This window comes from Cucurbita pepo, chromosome 18 (genome assembly GCF_057944985.1).
Source record: "Cucurbita pepo subsp. pepo isolate OVF chromosome 18, ASM5794498v1, whole genome shotgun sequence".
Classification (NCBI taxonomy): Eukaryota; Viridiplantae; Streptophyta; class Magnoliopsida; order Cucurbitales; family Cucurbitaceae; genus Cucurbita; species Cucurbita pepo.
Genome location: NC_141815.1, coordinates 3,507,999 through 3,524,572, shown reverse-complemented (window position 1 = coordinate 3,524,572; position 16,574 = coordinate 3,507,999). Strand labels below are relative to the sequence as shown.

Here is a 16,574-nt window from a genome sequence, read left to right as displayed (position 1 = left end):
GAGCAGGCTCGCCCGACAAGAAAAGGGTCCCAGCAATGTACGAACTGTCTAGTGAGCTCATACTCACACGTATGGGCTGTGTGTAGAGTGTATGGTACACATCCAAGCTGTCCAATAGGATAATGTCTTAGGAAAAGAGACTGATATGATAGGTCCCGTCATTGCATTCACATGTTCTTGCATTTAACCTCCCATAGTGGGTCACTTACTGAGTATTTCTTAAACTACTCAAGCCACGTGCTACTACATTTTTCAAGTTAAGGCAAGGTGTTCCCGTACGGCTGACGACGGCATCGCAACTCGAGACCACGACACATGCATAGGGTAGTGGTATTTATTTTCTTAGACTTAGGTTAGAATAGGATGTTTTTTTTAACTTAAACGCTTATTTATTTTATTTAGTCTTTTGTTGTGTCGTTCTAAAGATATTTTCGAAACACGTAAGTCTATGGTTGTGTTTTAAGATAAATGTTATGTTTTATGAAATTTAAATGAAGTCTTCCGCATTCAATGTTTAGGATATCATATGTATACAGTAGCGATCTTAAATTAAGTAGAAAATTTCGGGTCGTTACAAGTATAATGTAGGATATGTTATGTTTTATCTTGGATGGAATGTGAATGTAAATTGATATATTTATGATGTTTAGATTTAGTGAGGTTGATATTGTGAATGGGGAGCTATAGTTTTAGTAAGCTACTAAATGTTAGTGTATGCGTGAAAATGATTTTGCTAAGGAAAGTCATATGTTTCCGTTAAACGTCTTGAACATAGATAAATTACGTGTTATGACCATAGAGATGGAAATAAATATACCAACGTAAAGTATTGGTATGAACAAAACAAAACAAAAAAAAAAAAAAAAAAAAAAAAGAGATTTTATCTTACCACTTGGGAAAAAAAATTGAGTTAAGACCATAAAAGTTGAAAACGTTGTATACTTGAATTGATTGGAGAATAATATAAGTGCTTTTAATGGTAGCTGAGTTTTGGAAGTAGTGAGATGTAGAAAACTTTCCTGCCTTAATACGAATTGAAATTTTTTAAAAATACAACTATAAGTATGAAAGTTATGAGGTGATTTAAAAGTATGGAGTCACAGTTTGGATGAGGCATTAGGATCCTGACCAAAATTTTAGAAGTATACAGTCTCAGATTATCAAAAGTTTCTTAAAATAGAATAATTAAGAATAAAATGTCAGAGAATCATATAATTGCGTTTAATATTGGAGAAATGTGATCCGAAATTTCATATAAATAAATAATATTTATATTTAATTCTCGTAGTTTCAACCATTAAAATAATTTTAACTAATTTAATTTTAATTTATTTTACATTCATTAATAAATATATTACTAATAATGTGCCAAAACTTTTAAATTTTAAGTTAAAGATACACTATTTTTTTAAATACCATTAATATCAAATGATAGCTAAATGTGATTACTATATGTGCTCTGGGTGATTGATGGACGTTATCTCTTTATTGGGCTTGTATATTTACATGATATAGTTTACGTAGCTCCAAGTGATAGATTGTGAGTTCTCACTGTTGAGTGAGTTTATCTGCACAGAGCTAAAACGAAGAGACTAGAGTTAGGTTGGTTAGACGATGACCTAGATCAAGACACCTCTAGTAGGCTGACACTTTAGGATCGTGAGCGGCGATCAGAGGGTGTAGACGCTAATGCTCCCAAACTAAGAAAGACTCGAGAAGTCGTATCAAAGTACCTTATTGTCAAAGGTCTACATTAAGTCACCTACCCACTCTAGAAATTCCAATGACCTTCTCAACCCTAGAAATGACCAAAGTGATGCTAGAATATGTGTTTCATGCTTTAGGTGATCAATAGGAAAATTTTCTAAACAAAGCATGCACGAGTGAACCAAGTTAAGTTTAGGGCATTATAGTTGGAGTAGTTTACACGTTGACCTAAGTTAGTACATTTTCAATAGACCCTATACCTCAGAATTGTGAGCGGTGGTCAAAAGCCTAAACTTGTGTGCATTCAAAGAATGGATTAAGTCAAGGAGTCAGTCCTCAACGTCCTGAAAATGAGAGACAAGATTTAAATCACCTAAACGCCACTAAAAACCTAATAGACTTCCACGACATCCAAGAATGACTAAGGTAACTCTCCACACTATAAACCATATAAATAATGGCACTAGACTCTCTACTACCCTTTCCACTCTAATACCCATGCGGTCAAAATTTCACTTCCGTACTTATACCACGAGCTAGGCACAACCCAGTTAGGATAGTGTGACAGGTGCCCCAACCTAGTGGAAATGGCAAGGGTTTCTAAATAACCTCATCCAGCAATTCATCCCGCACCAATGAGCACTTGGGGAGGCCAATAAATCCAAAGTTCAACTCTAGAGAAACCTTCAAAAGCAGCAACAACAACAGACAAGATGAATCAATACTACTAAAAATTGGCCAAGAAAAAAAAAACGAATCAACTGTTTCGGAATGAATTTCGTCTCAAAATACAACTCTTTATGGCTTCTCCCGAGTAAATAAGTAACGAACTAACGATCACTCGATCAAATAGTAGGCTTTTGGACATACGCCTCTCAATAACCTCGAATAGCATTTTGTTCTTTCCTGTGTCATGTATGAACAAACCATGAAAATGTACACAACATTGTCCACTTTTCTTAACTTATTCTACTTTCTAAGCAAATTAATAAATAGTTTCCTGATCTCTTTGTTTGTTTAACTGTATGTCATGTTTACTGCCTCCTGCCTAGCTGAGTCAAAGAGTGAAGTCGATAGATACCGCTCGCCGAAGCTCGGAAAGATCACCTACCAGTGAAAACATTAAAGGACTATTTCAAGATTGATTCAAGTAAAGATAGAGTTACAAATATTTAAAGTGTGTGATCTCAAAGTGAAGGGAGACCTACCAAGATTCAACTTTCAAACTGAGAATGAATGTTAATAGGAAGATGGTAACATAGACTTACAACAATCAGTTTTCCTTCATTTTCGGGTCGCTTTGCGATCTTGATTGCAGCAGCTGCAGCAGCACCGGACGAAAAGCCGACCTATAAAGGGAATAATGTAGTCACCTTTGGCAGAAATGAGCATTTGTGAAGTAAAAATAGTTTCAAGAAAGATTAGAATACCAAAAGGCCTTCTTTTGAAGCAAGTAGCTTTGCAGTTTCAATGGCTTCCTCACTTGATATCTTACACAAACATACAAACATAAATAGTAGACATGAAGATTCGGATTACAAAATGTATAGAAACTCCAATGGATGAAAATGAGTAGCAACAGGCTCCTAAGTTTGTTCTGAGACTTACCTGAATAACCTCGTCGATCAATTTGATGTCGAGAATCGATGGGATGAAACCAGCACCAATTCCTTGTATGATATGCTGACCTTCAGTGCCAAAACATGTCAACGGTCAGCACTTGACGAGGCCAATCAAGTCACTACATGATTGTGATAATAACACAACATGAATTTGAACTCGAGATCTACTATTATAACATGTTATATCCCTAACCATCCAAAGTTCTAGGTTAAGTCACTGCATGAGACTGTTAGGAATCACGGATCTCCATAATGGTATGATATTGTCCACTTTGAGTAAAAGCTCTCGTGGCTTTGCTTTGGGCTTCCCAAACGGCCTTATACCAACGGAGATGTATTCCTTATAAAACTTAGGATCATTCCCTAAATTAGCCAGTGTGGGACTTCTCTCCCAACAATCCTCAACAGAAACACCATAGTTCAAAACCTCGATTGTCTTTGCCGTCTGGAGGCATTGGTTATCCTAAACAATGTTACTGAGTGGCAGTCTTTAATCCAAAATGACCATCCTTTCAAGAAGGAAAAGAACACTATGTGGCTCCACTTCAACAGAGCCTTCATGGGTTCTATGGAATGAAGAAAATGCAAGGATATTTCAAGACAAAGGAATGTCTTCACAATTTTGTAGGCTTTTATTGGTGTAAAAACGATCGATTAATACAATTGGAGAAGTTTCTTGTGTTCAACACAATTCTGTGCGGGAAACACTCCCACTTTTTATTAACACCACTCGAGAAGAGATTACAAGACACTTAAAAACTACTGCAGCACCCTGTGCTTTCTTTTCTTGAGATGAAAACCTAGGTACGGTGAAGGGGTATTTATATTGGAGGCTAGGCAATCTATTCCTAAAATATCTAGATCATTTTGCTAAAAATAAATATACATGAGCTTATACAATTATTGGGCTTGACCCTATCGAGCTAGTGATGATACCTCAACATCTTATATACAATACGGAGTCTATTTGGAAGCATTTTATGTACCATGAAACTTTCTTTGCAAGTTTAAAGGAGTGAAGAAAAAGGATATGGAAGGCATGTAGCAATAAACTCACCGGGTTGTCCTCCACTCAACACTGCACTTTCAACTGGTTCTATTCCATATACCTACATTTCAAACACTTTTTGAGTTTTTTCCATACAAATAACTATAAAAGCAAAAATATTTATGAAAAACGCGTTTTGCTTAAAAACTCTTCTATCTCAAATGACATCCTAAACTATAACGGCTCAGGCTCACCGTTAGCAGATATTGTCCTCTTTGGGCTTTCCCTTTCGGGCTTCCCCTCGACGCTTTAAAACGCGTTTGCTAGGGAAAGGTTTCCACACTCTTATTATAAAGGGTGTTTCCTTCTCCTCCCAACCAATGTGGGATGTCACAATTATTTAAACCAACCTTGATTTTTGGGTTCTGCTCCTTAAGGAACTTCCCTGCACCAGTTAGTGTCCCCCCCGTCCCAATCCCAGCCACGAGCACGTCGACTTTTCCATTTGAATCTTTCCATATCTCCACCCCAGTCGTGTCGTAGTGAATCTAATGAAATTTTAAACAAAATATCCTGATCAAAGAGTGATATAGGAGCAAACATGGATTATATCCCATCACAAAAGTACCTTTGCATTGGCAGGATTGTCAAACTGCCTCAGAAAATATCCATTGGGTGTGGATTTTTCAAGATCCTCAGCCATCTTTATAACTGCATCAACACTCATTTCTGGGTTGGTGATATGCAACTCGGCTCCAAAACTGAGTAGCAGAATTCTTCTCTCCATGCTGAAGAAAGCTGGCATTATGAGAATGAGTCTGTAGCCCTTGATTGCTGCAATCCATGCCAGTCCAATGCCGGTGTTTCCCGCTGTAGTCTCGATAAGTACACTCTTTTCACCCACCCACATATAATATTGGATTTGACCCACGATTGAGATATGTCGAAACAAGTAAAAGAGGCAAAGGAAAAACTTGAGGAGAAAGAACTTTTGGAACAAAGTAATCTTAAGCACTTAGCTTTTCAATTCTCTTTTGTTGTTGTGTTGTTGTAAAAAAAACATTCTTCTCATGAGTGTTTATAGTCGAGAAAGCAGTAACTTACTTTCTAAACTTTCTTCTCAAGTTAAGAACTACTAACAATCTTCTAAGTTAAAACACAAAACTTGGTCCACAATTCGGCAACTACTACCAATTCTCCTATAGTTGCTCCATGAGTTAGTAACTTATTCTACTAAGTCGGCTAATAATTCTCTTGATTACTCCCTAAGTTAGTAACTTGTTCTACTAAGTCTACTAACAATTCTCCTAAAGTTACTATATAAGTTAGTAACTTGTTCAACTATCTCGAGTTTGTTAGCTCACATATAAAAAGTCAATTTCCACAGGTCTCTATTATTTGCAGACTCAAAGATTCAAAATTGAATGAGCAACCACATTTGCACATGGTACACCATTCTTTACCTTCCCTGGTGATATGAGGCCCTTATCCTCCGCGTCTTGTATCATACTGAGCGCGATTCTGCAATACATAGATTAAAAAACAAAAGAAGGGTTGCTAACATAAGAAGAAAACAGAATACGAATTCGTGTTATAAATGGAGTATCTATTACCGGTCTTTGACACTCGAGCAAGGCTCCATTGACTCTAGTTTGGCAGCAACCTTGGCAAAGCAGCCATCAACAATTTTGTTGAGATACACCATGGGGGTATTGCCTATTAGCTGAAGCCCAAAAACCATCCATCAAGACGAAAACAAGAACGATAATCTAGTGGGAGTAAATCAAGTAGAAATGGGAGTTGAAGATGAAGTTTAAAGCATAAGAAGCAATGGAAATAAATATTACTTCAGTGGCATCAGTCTTGATTGCACACTTGTCCTCCATGTGTTCACTCAAGTTCAGTTCTGCATAAATTTTAGATTAATAAGAGAAGAGGTCTGCGGGAAACCAGACCAAAAAAGATACTAAAAAACTTACCACAAAATCACCATAGGTTTGCCTAGAGGTCAAGAGATCAACAAAATCCCATACAAATAGTAAAAAACTTAGAAAACGAATGAGTTCAAGCATGGCTACAAGTTATCTCGACAATCAAATGTAGTAGACTCATATGGTTGTCCCATTGAATTAGTCTACATGTATGCACGCTGGCTAGAACATTCATAACTCGTTGCGAGGATAACAAACTTTGAAGAACCTCCAAGATGGTAAGGTCTTGGAAGATTTGGAGTTGAGCAAGGGAAAGGTGGATAGCAGATATTGTCCTCTATGGACTTTCTCTTTCAGACCTCCCCTCAAGATTTTTAAAACGTGTATGCTAGGGAGAGGTTTCCACACCAAAGGGTGTTTGGTTCACAATGAGGAGCATACCATGAAATAGAATCCAAGAAGACAGAAGAACAATGTTGAGATAAAGCACAAAGTGTTGTATGGACGAGAAAAACAAGCAGCAACAAAGGAAGAGCGAACAATTTTGAGTGATTTGAAATCAAAAGCAACGAATAAAAAAAAAAAAAAAAAAAAAAAAAAAGACTAAATCGAAACCCTATCTGGAAGTATCATCATCGAAAATCGCAGTAAATCATACTAAGAAACAGAGAAATCAAGAACAGAGAAGTCAGCTGAATAGATATGAATGAAGAAAGGCAATGCAAGAAAACAGGGGAAAACAGGGGAGCTTACTCAACAAATGGAGATGATGGGTAGAAGCTCATCAATGGAGGTTGAAATCAGAGCAAGGAGAGTGTTAGTCCGATTACTTGCCCAAAAATCAAAATAATATAAAATTTACAACCACAAATTAATAATTATATTTATTTTTTTTTTAATCAATATATTAAACTTTTAATAAAACTATAGGATAATATAAAAAAAATCACTTATATTAATGAAAATTTGATACTATTTATTTTGTCTCTCCTAAATCTTTTTTCCTCTTTCTTTATTTTATCCTTTTTTAATTTCTTTTTGTTTCTTTCTAATTTTCTTTTCCTCTCCAACTTTCTAGGCCCACCCCAAAGATTGATCTTCTTCATAATACCCATATTGCCCCTTGCTTTTATATTTTAAAAAAAGAGTTTTAAAAGGTCGAGTTGCTTTAGGCATATATTAGCCTATATCATAATTTAGTCACCTTCCCAAATAGCCTACCTTTGTGTGTGATAAACACGAGTGTTCTTGAGTGTAAAATCATTGAGTGTATGAGGTTCTAAGCATATACAACTACTGTTTGTACAATTATGAACAAAGACGAAGGAAATGGAGGAGAGATCAATTAGTTAGTTGAAGAATTCGAGAAGAATGAGGGGAGATTATTATTTGTAACACATCACAAAGAGTTGTTTGACTAGAGTGGGAGAGGTGAGAAGGGCAATGTTTTTACTAAATATCATCTTTGTACTTGTGTACAAGGAAGGATTTTTGGTTTCTAACTATAACAACTCGGCTTTGTCTAGTGTTTTTCAATCTCTTCTACAAGAATTTGATGACATGTTTCTTGATGAAGTACCTAAAGAACTACCTCCCATTAGAGATACTGAACATCAAATAGACTTCATTTCGGGTGCTGTCATTCCTAATAAGCCAACTTATAGAGTCAATCCAATTGAGACTAAAACAATTTAAAGGCAAGTGGAGGAGCTCATGTAGAAGGGCTATACACAAGAAAGTTTGAGTTCATGTTCTATACGAGACTTATTGGTGCCAAAGAAAGCTGAAACTTGGTGCATGTGCCTGGATTGTAGAGTCATCAACAAAATCACTATAAAATCTCGACCTCCTATTTAGGCTAGAGGATATGCTTGATGAATTGCATGGTTCATGTCTATTTATACTTTTTTTTTTTTAAAAATCTGAATATCATCAAATTAGAATGCATGTAAGAAATGAATGGAAAACAACTTTCAAAACTAAGTTTGAATTATATGAATAGTTTATTATGCTTTTTGGGTTAACTAATGCTCCTAGTACATTTATGCGCTTAATATATAATGTTTTCAAAAAATATATGGGAAAACATGTTGTATATATTAATGATATTTTAATATAATTTGAAGACTTTGCTTGAGCACGTGGAGCATATTTAGTCAGTTTTGATTACACATAGAAAAGAGAAATTCCATTCTAACAAGTGTAGTTTTTGCAAAGGAAAAGGTTCACTTTGTTGGCTTCATAGTTAGTAAAAATGGAATAGGAGTAGATAAAGGAGAAAGTTAAAGTTACTATAGTTGCACCATTATTTAGTAAAATGAATGTTGCTTTAAATGGGAGGAAATGCAAGAGAATACATTCAATCAGCCAAATCCGTGAATAAATTCTTGATTCTGGGTGCTCCTATCATATGTGTCCCCATAGAGAGATGTTCCTGGACTTCAAAGAGTTCAATGGTGGAGTTGTCTATATGGGCAATGATAGTACTTACATGATGATGGAATCGACTCAGTACAAATCAAGATGTTTGATGGGGTTGTACGAAAACTCAATGATGTTAGGTATGTCTCTGACTTGAAGAAAATTTTGATTTCCCTTGGTGTTCTGGATGCGAATGGTTATCGTATCATTTTGGAAGGAGGGAATTTGAAAGTAGCTTGTGGAGCTTTGGTGGCAATTAAAGGGACTAGAAAAGGTAGCATATACTACCTTAATGGAACCGCGATCATTGGGCATGCTGCTGTGGCAAGTTCGAAAGAACAAGACATATCGAAATTATGGCACATACGACTTGAGCAGGCTGATGAGAAGGCGCTCCAGACATTGGTGAACCTTGGAGTCCTTAAGGGTGCCACAATCAAGGAGTCCTTAAGGGTGCCACAATCAAGGAGTCCTTAAGGGTGCCACAACTGGTAAAATTGATTTTTGTGAACATTGTATATCTGGTAAACAAAAAAATGTGAAGTTTGGTATTGCTATACATCAAACAAAGGGCTTCTTATTATGTTCACATTGATGTATGGGGTCCAAGGAAGAATATCTCATTGGGAGGAAAAATGTGGTTTGTCACCTTTATTAATGACTACTCGAGGAGAGTTCGAATGTATCCCATGAGGCACAAAAATGAGGTTCTCAGAATCTTCATGGAGTGGAAGAAAATGATAGAGAATCAGACAGACAAGAAAATCAAAAAGTTGAGATCAGACAACGGTGGAGAATATACTTATGATCCATTCCTTAAAGTATGTCGAGATGAAGGGATCGTTCGATACTTCACTGTTCTTGGTAAGCCACAACAAAATGGAGTTGCCGAGAGAATGAACCAGACATTGATAGAGAAGGTTCGATGCATATTGTCTCAAGCAGGATTGAGTAAGGCATTTTGGGCTGAGACTCTTAGTTATGCCGTTCACTTGGTGATTCATTTACCTGTTTCTAGAAATGTTGGAAAAACTCCGCTTGAGGTATGGTCGAGTGCTCCTGTTAGAGATTATGATAATTTGCATGTGTTTGGTTGTCCTGCTTGTTATCATGTTACCGACTCTAAGCTAGACCCTAGAGCAAAAAAAGCCAAGTTTATAGGCTTTAGCAAAGGCATGAAGGGCTAATGGTTACGGTGTCCAGAAACAAATAAGATTGTCAATAGTCAAGATGTGACATTGGATGAGTCTGGAACGTCTTTGCAGAAGATTGAAAATAATGACGAAGCATCGAAGCAAGTGGAGAAGGTGGTGTTCTCTCCCGATATGGTTGCTTCTACTGAAGAACCTATTGATCAGGTAGATAATAACTTTGATGTGTTAGAGCAGGTGGAGCAAAGCCTCGTAAATGAAACAGTGGAGAAACCTGAGTCCATCGCCAGGAACAGGCCACGAATGGAAATTTGAAAACCTACAAGATTTGATGATACAATAGCATATGCTTTCTCCATGATTGATGGAGTTTCCAGAGCCCCAAACTCGCAAGATGCTATTGTAACAACTGTAAAAAAACAATAATAATAATTAAATAATACAAATAATAATTTTTCCTAAACTACTCTCCACTAACCCCTCCTTCCTCTCCCAACTATCTCTCCTCAACCAACTCTTACGTCAAAATCCCAAATCCAGAATACAGGACGCATACTTGCAACAATTATAAAAAAAAAAAAAAATACCAACAACAAGATTTACTGTCGGAGATTTAATTGGAGAGAGATCTTGTTTTGTTATTACTGTAAGTCATTTTTCAGATCTCCTTTTCATTGATCCAATCGTGTTACAAGAAATCACGTCAGAATCAATTAAAAATGATAATAATATCCAACCCTAAGAGCATGAAAATGATATTAATATAAATATCCACGAGTAGTGTTACCTAGAGTAACAAAGAGATAAGACTAGAGGGTTGTGTCAGAAGAGACATTATGATGGATTTAGAGGGACCTCATGCATATTGTATGTTCATAAGCATGGGGCTACTTCCCCTAGAAATGATGAGTGCGGACGCGCACAGTATGATGATGAGTGCGAATGCGCATAGATGAGGGTGTTCATGAGGTGCATGACACTATGAGGTTCCCTTGACCTCCGTACGTCGCTACAGATTAGTTTGACCAGAGGGTCCAGGGGGTGTGCGAGCCCCCTGGAGATTCACACTCACATGTGTGAGTCGTGTGTAGGGAAGTACTACACATCCAATTTGTCCGAGACTGAAGATCATCCTTATGATGTTTAGAGATAGGTCCCTAAATCATGATTACATGTGTTTGCATTTGCATGGCCTCCTATAGTGGGGCCACTTATTAAGTATTGTTTGAAATACTCAGGTCGTGTGCCACATCATTTTTCAGGTAAAGGCAAAGCGCACTTGTACGGAGGACAGCGACATCGCGAGCAGAGACTGTGGCACGTGCACAGGGTAGACTCATATTTAAATTCCAGTTAGAATGAGTTGTTTTGCATTTCATTGTTTTAAACTATTTTTTATTTGTTTTTATTTTCTCTAAATTACAGTAGTTCGTATTTAAACACGTAAGACCATGACTGTATTTTCCAGAGAAAGTTGTTTTAAGCATTTTTCGAAGTTCACGTTATAAATGATATTTATATAAGAGTTATATTTCCGCATTATAGATGAGCATGAGACGTTAGTAACGACTCTGAATATGTGGAAATTTAGAGTCGTTACAGTTATGAATTAGGACATAGAGTCATTGCAGATAAATCAAATTTGGAATTTGGTACAACTTCCAAAAGGTAAAATGAAAATTGGTTATAAATGGGTTTATGCAGAAAAAGAAGATTCTTTTTGGTATACGAAATATGGCTAGACATGGTGGCAACCAAATGACTTGCAAGTTGAGATGGTTGTAAATTGTCATAAGTTTTTTATTTAATTTAGTTATTAACTCACTTTCAATATATAATCATTTTGATTAAATAAGAATATTAATTTTGTTATTAATTTTGTAACAATTTTAATTAATATTCTTATTTATTTTTGTTATTAGTATATAATGTTTTTTTTATTAAGATTCTACCTGAATTATCCCTATAAAGGGTTTGTTTAGGAGGTTGAGGTTACCGGAATTTGATTGAGTTTGTGTGTCACATTGTATTTCTTGAGTGACATTTTGGTGAGATACTTTGTAGTGTGAGAGTGAGGTATTCACTTGTAAACACTTTGATTATTAGTGATTGGTTGCTACCCGTGGATATAAGGGAATTTTTTCTCTCCGAACCACGTAAATCTCTTTGTCTCTTTGTTTAAATTTCGTTCGTTGGTATTTTAAGTACATTCGATCTTGCTTCTGTTATTGATATAACAATTGGTATCATAGTTTTGTGGTTGTAGCATTTCGACGCACAACAATCACTACAAGAGAAGTAAGATTTGGATTACCTTGTTGATCGAATATCAAAAATACTTGTTTGAGATTCGAATCACTCCACAAGCAAGATCGATCATGTCTAGCTTGAATGATTCTTCTTAATCAAATATCTCATAGCAAGAACACTTGTTTGAGATTCGAATCACTCCACAAGTAAGATTGATTATGCGAGCTTGAATGATTCTACATGTAACCTAAGCTATATAGAATTGTAAAGAAACTTGGTCATTGGCTAGAGAAGAGCACAAATGCTTCTTTTACTCTATTTTTCAAATCTTCTTACAAATACAACATAATGACTCTATATAGCCTCAAAATGAAACTCTTGACAGACATTTCAAGGGTGTGTAACATTTATATTTTATGACCATAATTAGCCAGACTATAATTAGCCACGTACTTTATGACTATAATTGGTTAACATATAACTTTCAATTAAATAAAAAGTCTTAAAATATATTAATGAAATACAATAAAAGGTTCACTCTTATTCAATGTGGCATGAATTGAAAAATCTTTTGATAATTTCAATACCATTTTCTTCACATCTTCATTGAGGTATATTGTAAGATTGATGTCTCTTGGTTCATATCATTCTCTACTTATTTAAGAGGATTCGACCTCGAATCTATTTGTGAAACTTTGCTACAAAATAAGTTATGGAAATACAAAGGACCTCACAACACTCTCTCATGTTATAGGCTAGTACACAATCAGAGACCATGACACGTGCATAGGTTAGTATAGGGTCGTTACATTAAGCTTACATTGTAAGTTAATCTAGAAAATCTATAAGTAAGTTAATCTAGAAAATCTATAAGCCAAGAGCACTAATACCAACTCTAATGATCGGTCGTTACATTAAGCTTACATTGTAAGTTAATCTAGAAAATCTATAAGTAAGTTAATCTAGAAAATCTATAAGCCAAGAGCACTAATACCAACTCTAATGATCTTACTTTTTTCTTTTTTTTTTTTTTTTTTTTTTTTTTGTTTATAATAAGATCGTTACCATATGCATGTCATGACTATTATATGCATAAAACTATTTAAAAAAATTGCCCTTCCTCTCTCACGTTATAGGCTAGTACACAATCAGAGACCATGATACGTGCATAGGTTAGTATAGGGTCGTTACATTAAGCTTACATTGTAAGTTAATCTAGAAAATCTATAAGCCAATAGCATTAATACCAACTCTAATGATTTTACTTTTTCTTTTTTTTTGTTTATAATAAGATCGTTACCCCAGGCATGTCTTACTTTTTCTTTTTTTTTGTTTATAATAAGATCGTTACCCCAGGCATGTCTTACTTTTTCTTTTTTTTTGTTTATAATAAGATCGATGCGTATCAAATAAGGTTCGAACCTGAGCATAGAAACTTATACCAATAATCAATTCATCCTCTTGGCCGAAAAAGCTACGACACCATTTAGGTATTCATTGCCCGTGTGTATCAAGGTGTTCCATGGCTCGTTAGTCCTCTCTTCCATGGTATTGCACTACCTTCATACACCTGAAGGAAGAATGTTTTCGTCTCACCGGCATTTATGTCCGACGGGTAAACCGTTCGTATTCCATCATTTTCTTTCTATATTTCACCTTTCCTTTTCTTGCATGTGAGCTTATGACGAGTAGTCGTGCGTGGAGAATGTTTGGGAACTATTCGTGGTTTGTTGGGTGTCTTAAAACAAGAGGTGGGGTTCGGTTTGTCTTCGCCGGTTTGCGTTCATCGGAAAACTACGACGACCATTCGATCTCTCTCTGTTACTCGTGGTTCCTCTCTTGTAGGTGTGTGTTGTGACGACCGTCGGAAAATTCCTTAATTTAGAATTTTAAAAGAAAAGTTGGAAAGTTTGCTCGTATTTGGGACTCGAGTATTACATATTATGGATAAATAATTAAAATAATATGCTTTTGAAAACCATGTCTACCTTAGGTAAGAAATAGTTTCCTTGAATGAAAAATGTGTATACTAGACAAAGTATAAATTCAAGATAAACTAATGGGGATAGTTTATATTAGTGGCGACAAATAGAGTAACTAAGATGGTTCATTTTCGTGCCCCTTTTTATTTATTTTTCCACACGAGCGTTCGGAGCAAAATAGAATAACTAAAAGAATTCGAAAAATATAAGTTCAATTAGATAAAATAATTGAAATAAATCAAACAAGGGAGAAAATAAAGCTCAAGGACCCGAGGGAGCGGTGTCGCAATGCTCCCTTATAGGCAACCATATGAACAATAGGTTTAGCATTAAGACGTTATAAGCATAGTTAGTAGTTCCATTTGTAGTGTTGCGATGCTACAAACAATATCTCGACACTATAACTGTAGCTATAATAGAACGATAATATTTTAATATTTTTTAACCATTGGAGGTATTAGAGGACGGAAATTGGAGAAAAGTTTTCTAGAAAGGGGAGGAAGTTGGGTTTTGCCGATATTACAAGGCTTTGATTGATGGATGAAGTTTCCAATGTCTAGTAAAGTTGATGGTAAAGTTGATGGTCTGTTCATTGGGTTGGGTGGCTGATGATGGTGGAACTTTGTTTGGTGAAGTAAAGTTTGATCATTGGATGATGTTTGAATGCATCTCCACCAACTCAAAAAGGGACAAAGATGATGGATTTGAGGTCGGATTGGACCCGAAGAGCAAATACAGGATAGTATCAAGAAAATTAGTAACTCCGGCCTAGGCCAACCAAGTAAATGGCCTTATTATCGGCTCGGTTGGAAGACATGTCTTATGTACGATGACACGTGCTTAGTGACCCTCTCATGTGTCATATTTGTTTATGTAATATTATGATGTGTTATGATGATACTATGATGATGTGGTTTGATATGCTATGATGATGTGTTGCGATGATGTCTTGATGCTATGATGATATGATGATATGCTGGATAATGATGTACTATGACACGATGACATACGATGTATAATGATGATATGACATAATATGATGACATCTCATGTTATGATGACGTGCATGTGCGAAATGCCACGTTGCATTATGATGAAGAGTTTTCTGATACACAATCCCTAGATAATGTTATGAATGATGAATGTATGAAGGTTTATGCATGCATGTTACCTAGAGTAATATGTGAAGGATATGTGGGTTGTGTCACATGAATGATTTAAGATGAACTATAGGGATCTCATGCATATTGTATATTCATTTACATCAAGTTACTCCCCATTTTATGAGATGAGTACGGACACATACACTATGATGATGATCATCATCATCATCATGTCTCGCATGATATTTGAAGGTTTGTTGTGCCTCCAGGTGTTCAGCTAAAACCAACTAGGGCGAATATAATGGGCTCGGGGGTGTGCGAGCCGTCTGGTGGACTCACGCTCGAATGTGTGGGCCATGTGTAAGAAAGTACTACACATTTAATTTGTTTAGACTTGAGGCCCCCTCTATGATGGTTTTACATGATAGGTCCCTAATCATAATGACATGTTTTTGCGTTTCCTAACCCCAACAGTACGGTCACTCATTGAGTATTTCTTAAAATACTCAAATCATTTGTTACTTCTATATTTCAGGTAAAGGCAAGAAACCCCTATACCGTGACATTGCAATTAAAGACCATATGCATTTAATTTCGTAGGCTCATGTTAGTATAGAACAGTGTTATTTCTAATATTTACTTTGCTTTATTTTATTATCTCTTTTGTATTGTTTTAAGATTTTTTTTTTTTTTAAACATGTAAGTCATGACATTGTTTTATAAATATGTTTCGCGTAAGAAGTAACATCATACCTAAGGTAATGACTTTGGGTTAGTAGAAAACTAAAGACTAATGGTGATTAACTCATTCATTATTAATATATAATAATTTTAAAGCATAATTAATAATTTAATTTAAATTTATAGTTAATAATAATCAACTATAAAAAAATTAAAATAAATTAAATATTCTATTATAATAATTATTTTACGAGTTATATAACTTTTAATGTGTTTTTATTATTTTATTAATTATGATACATGGTACTTGATTTTTGAGAGAGAACGTGTTTAATTAATCATTCCATTTGATTAATGTATTAATTATTTATCATTAAAATTTATGTAATTTTATTAAAATTATTTTTTGAGGATAATTATTAAGATTGAATGCTCAATAAAATAAAGTATAATAAATGATAAATAAAGCAAAAAAAAAAAAAAATCCTAAAGTCTAAGGTAGATTAAAATTAAATTAAATTTTAATTAGTTAAAATTATTTTGATAATTTAACTTGATAAAAAAAAATATAACTAAGTAATTAATTATCTTTAATTATCTAAAATTTATTAATATTAATTTGTTAGGAAGCGCATTGGAAGGAGAAGTTCAGTGCATTTTTAAATGTCCCACATCGGAGAATTTCAAGAGGCAACTGCGAAGGTGGCTATAAATACTATGCCAGCCACAGGTTATGAC

The 16,574-nt window shown here is 35.1% G+C and overlaps 1 protein-coding gene across 3 annotated transcripts; it reads right to left on the bottom strand.

The window, feature by feature from the left end:
- Positions 1-2,441: 2,441 nt before the first annotated feature.
- Positions 2,442-7,139, bottom strand: LOC111779900 (cysteine synthase). 3 transcript variants are annotated; one of them, XM_087119425.1, is made up of 12 exons: positions 7,002-7,139; positions 6,165-6,223; positions 5,931-6,040; positions 5,781-5,838; positions 4,946-5,209; positions 4,728-4,865; positions 4,387-4,438; positions 3,316-3,395; positions 3,138-3,197; positions 2,976-3,056; positions 2,730-2,814; positions 2,442-2,613 (listed from the first exon to the last, which is right to left on the bottom strand). In XM_087119425.1, the coding sequence occupies exons 2-12, from the start codon at positions 6,201-6,203 to the stop codon at positions 2,465-2,467; spliced, it is 1,116 nt and encodes a 371-aa protein (XP_086975551.1). In that variant the 5' UTR covers positions 6,204-6,223; positions 7,002-7,139; the 3' UTR covers positions 2,442-2,464. The 3 variants fall into 3 exon arrangements, with proteins under 3 accessions (XP_086975551.1, XP_086975552.1, XP_023515859.2); XM_087119426.1 differs by lacking the exon at positions 7,002-7,139 and adding an exon at positions 6,297-6,972; XM_023660091.2 differs by having other exon boundaries at positions 2,442-2,814.
- Between the last annotated feature and the right edge of the window lie 9,435 nt (positions 7,140-16,574).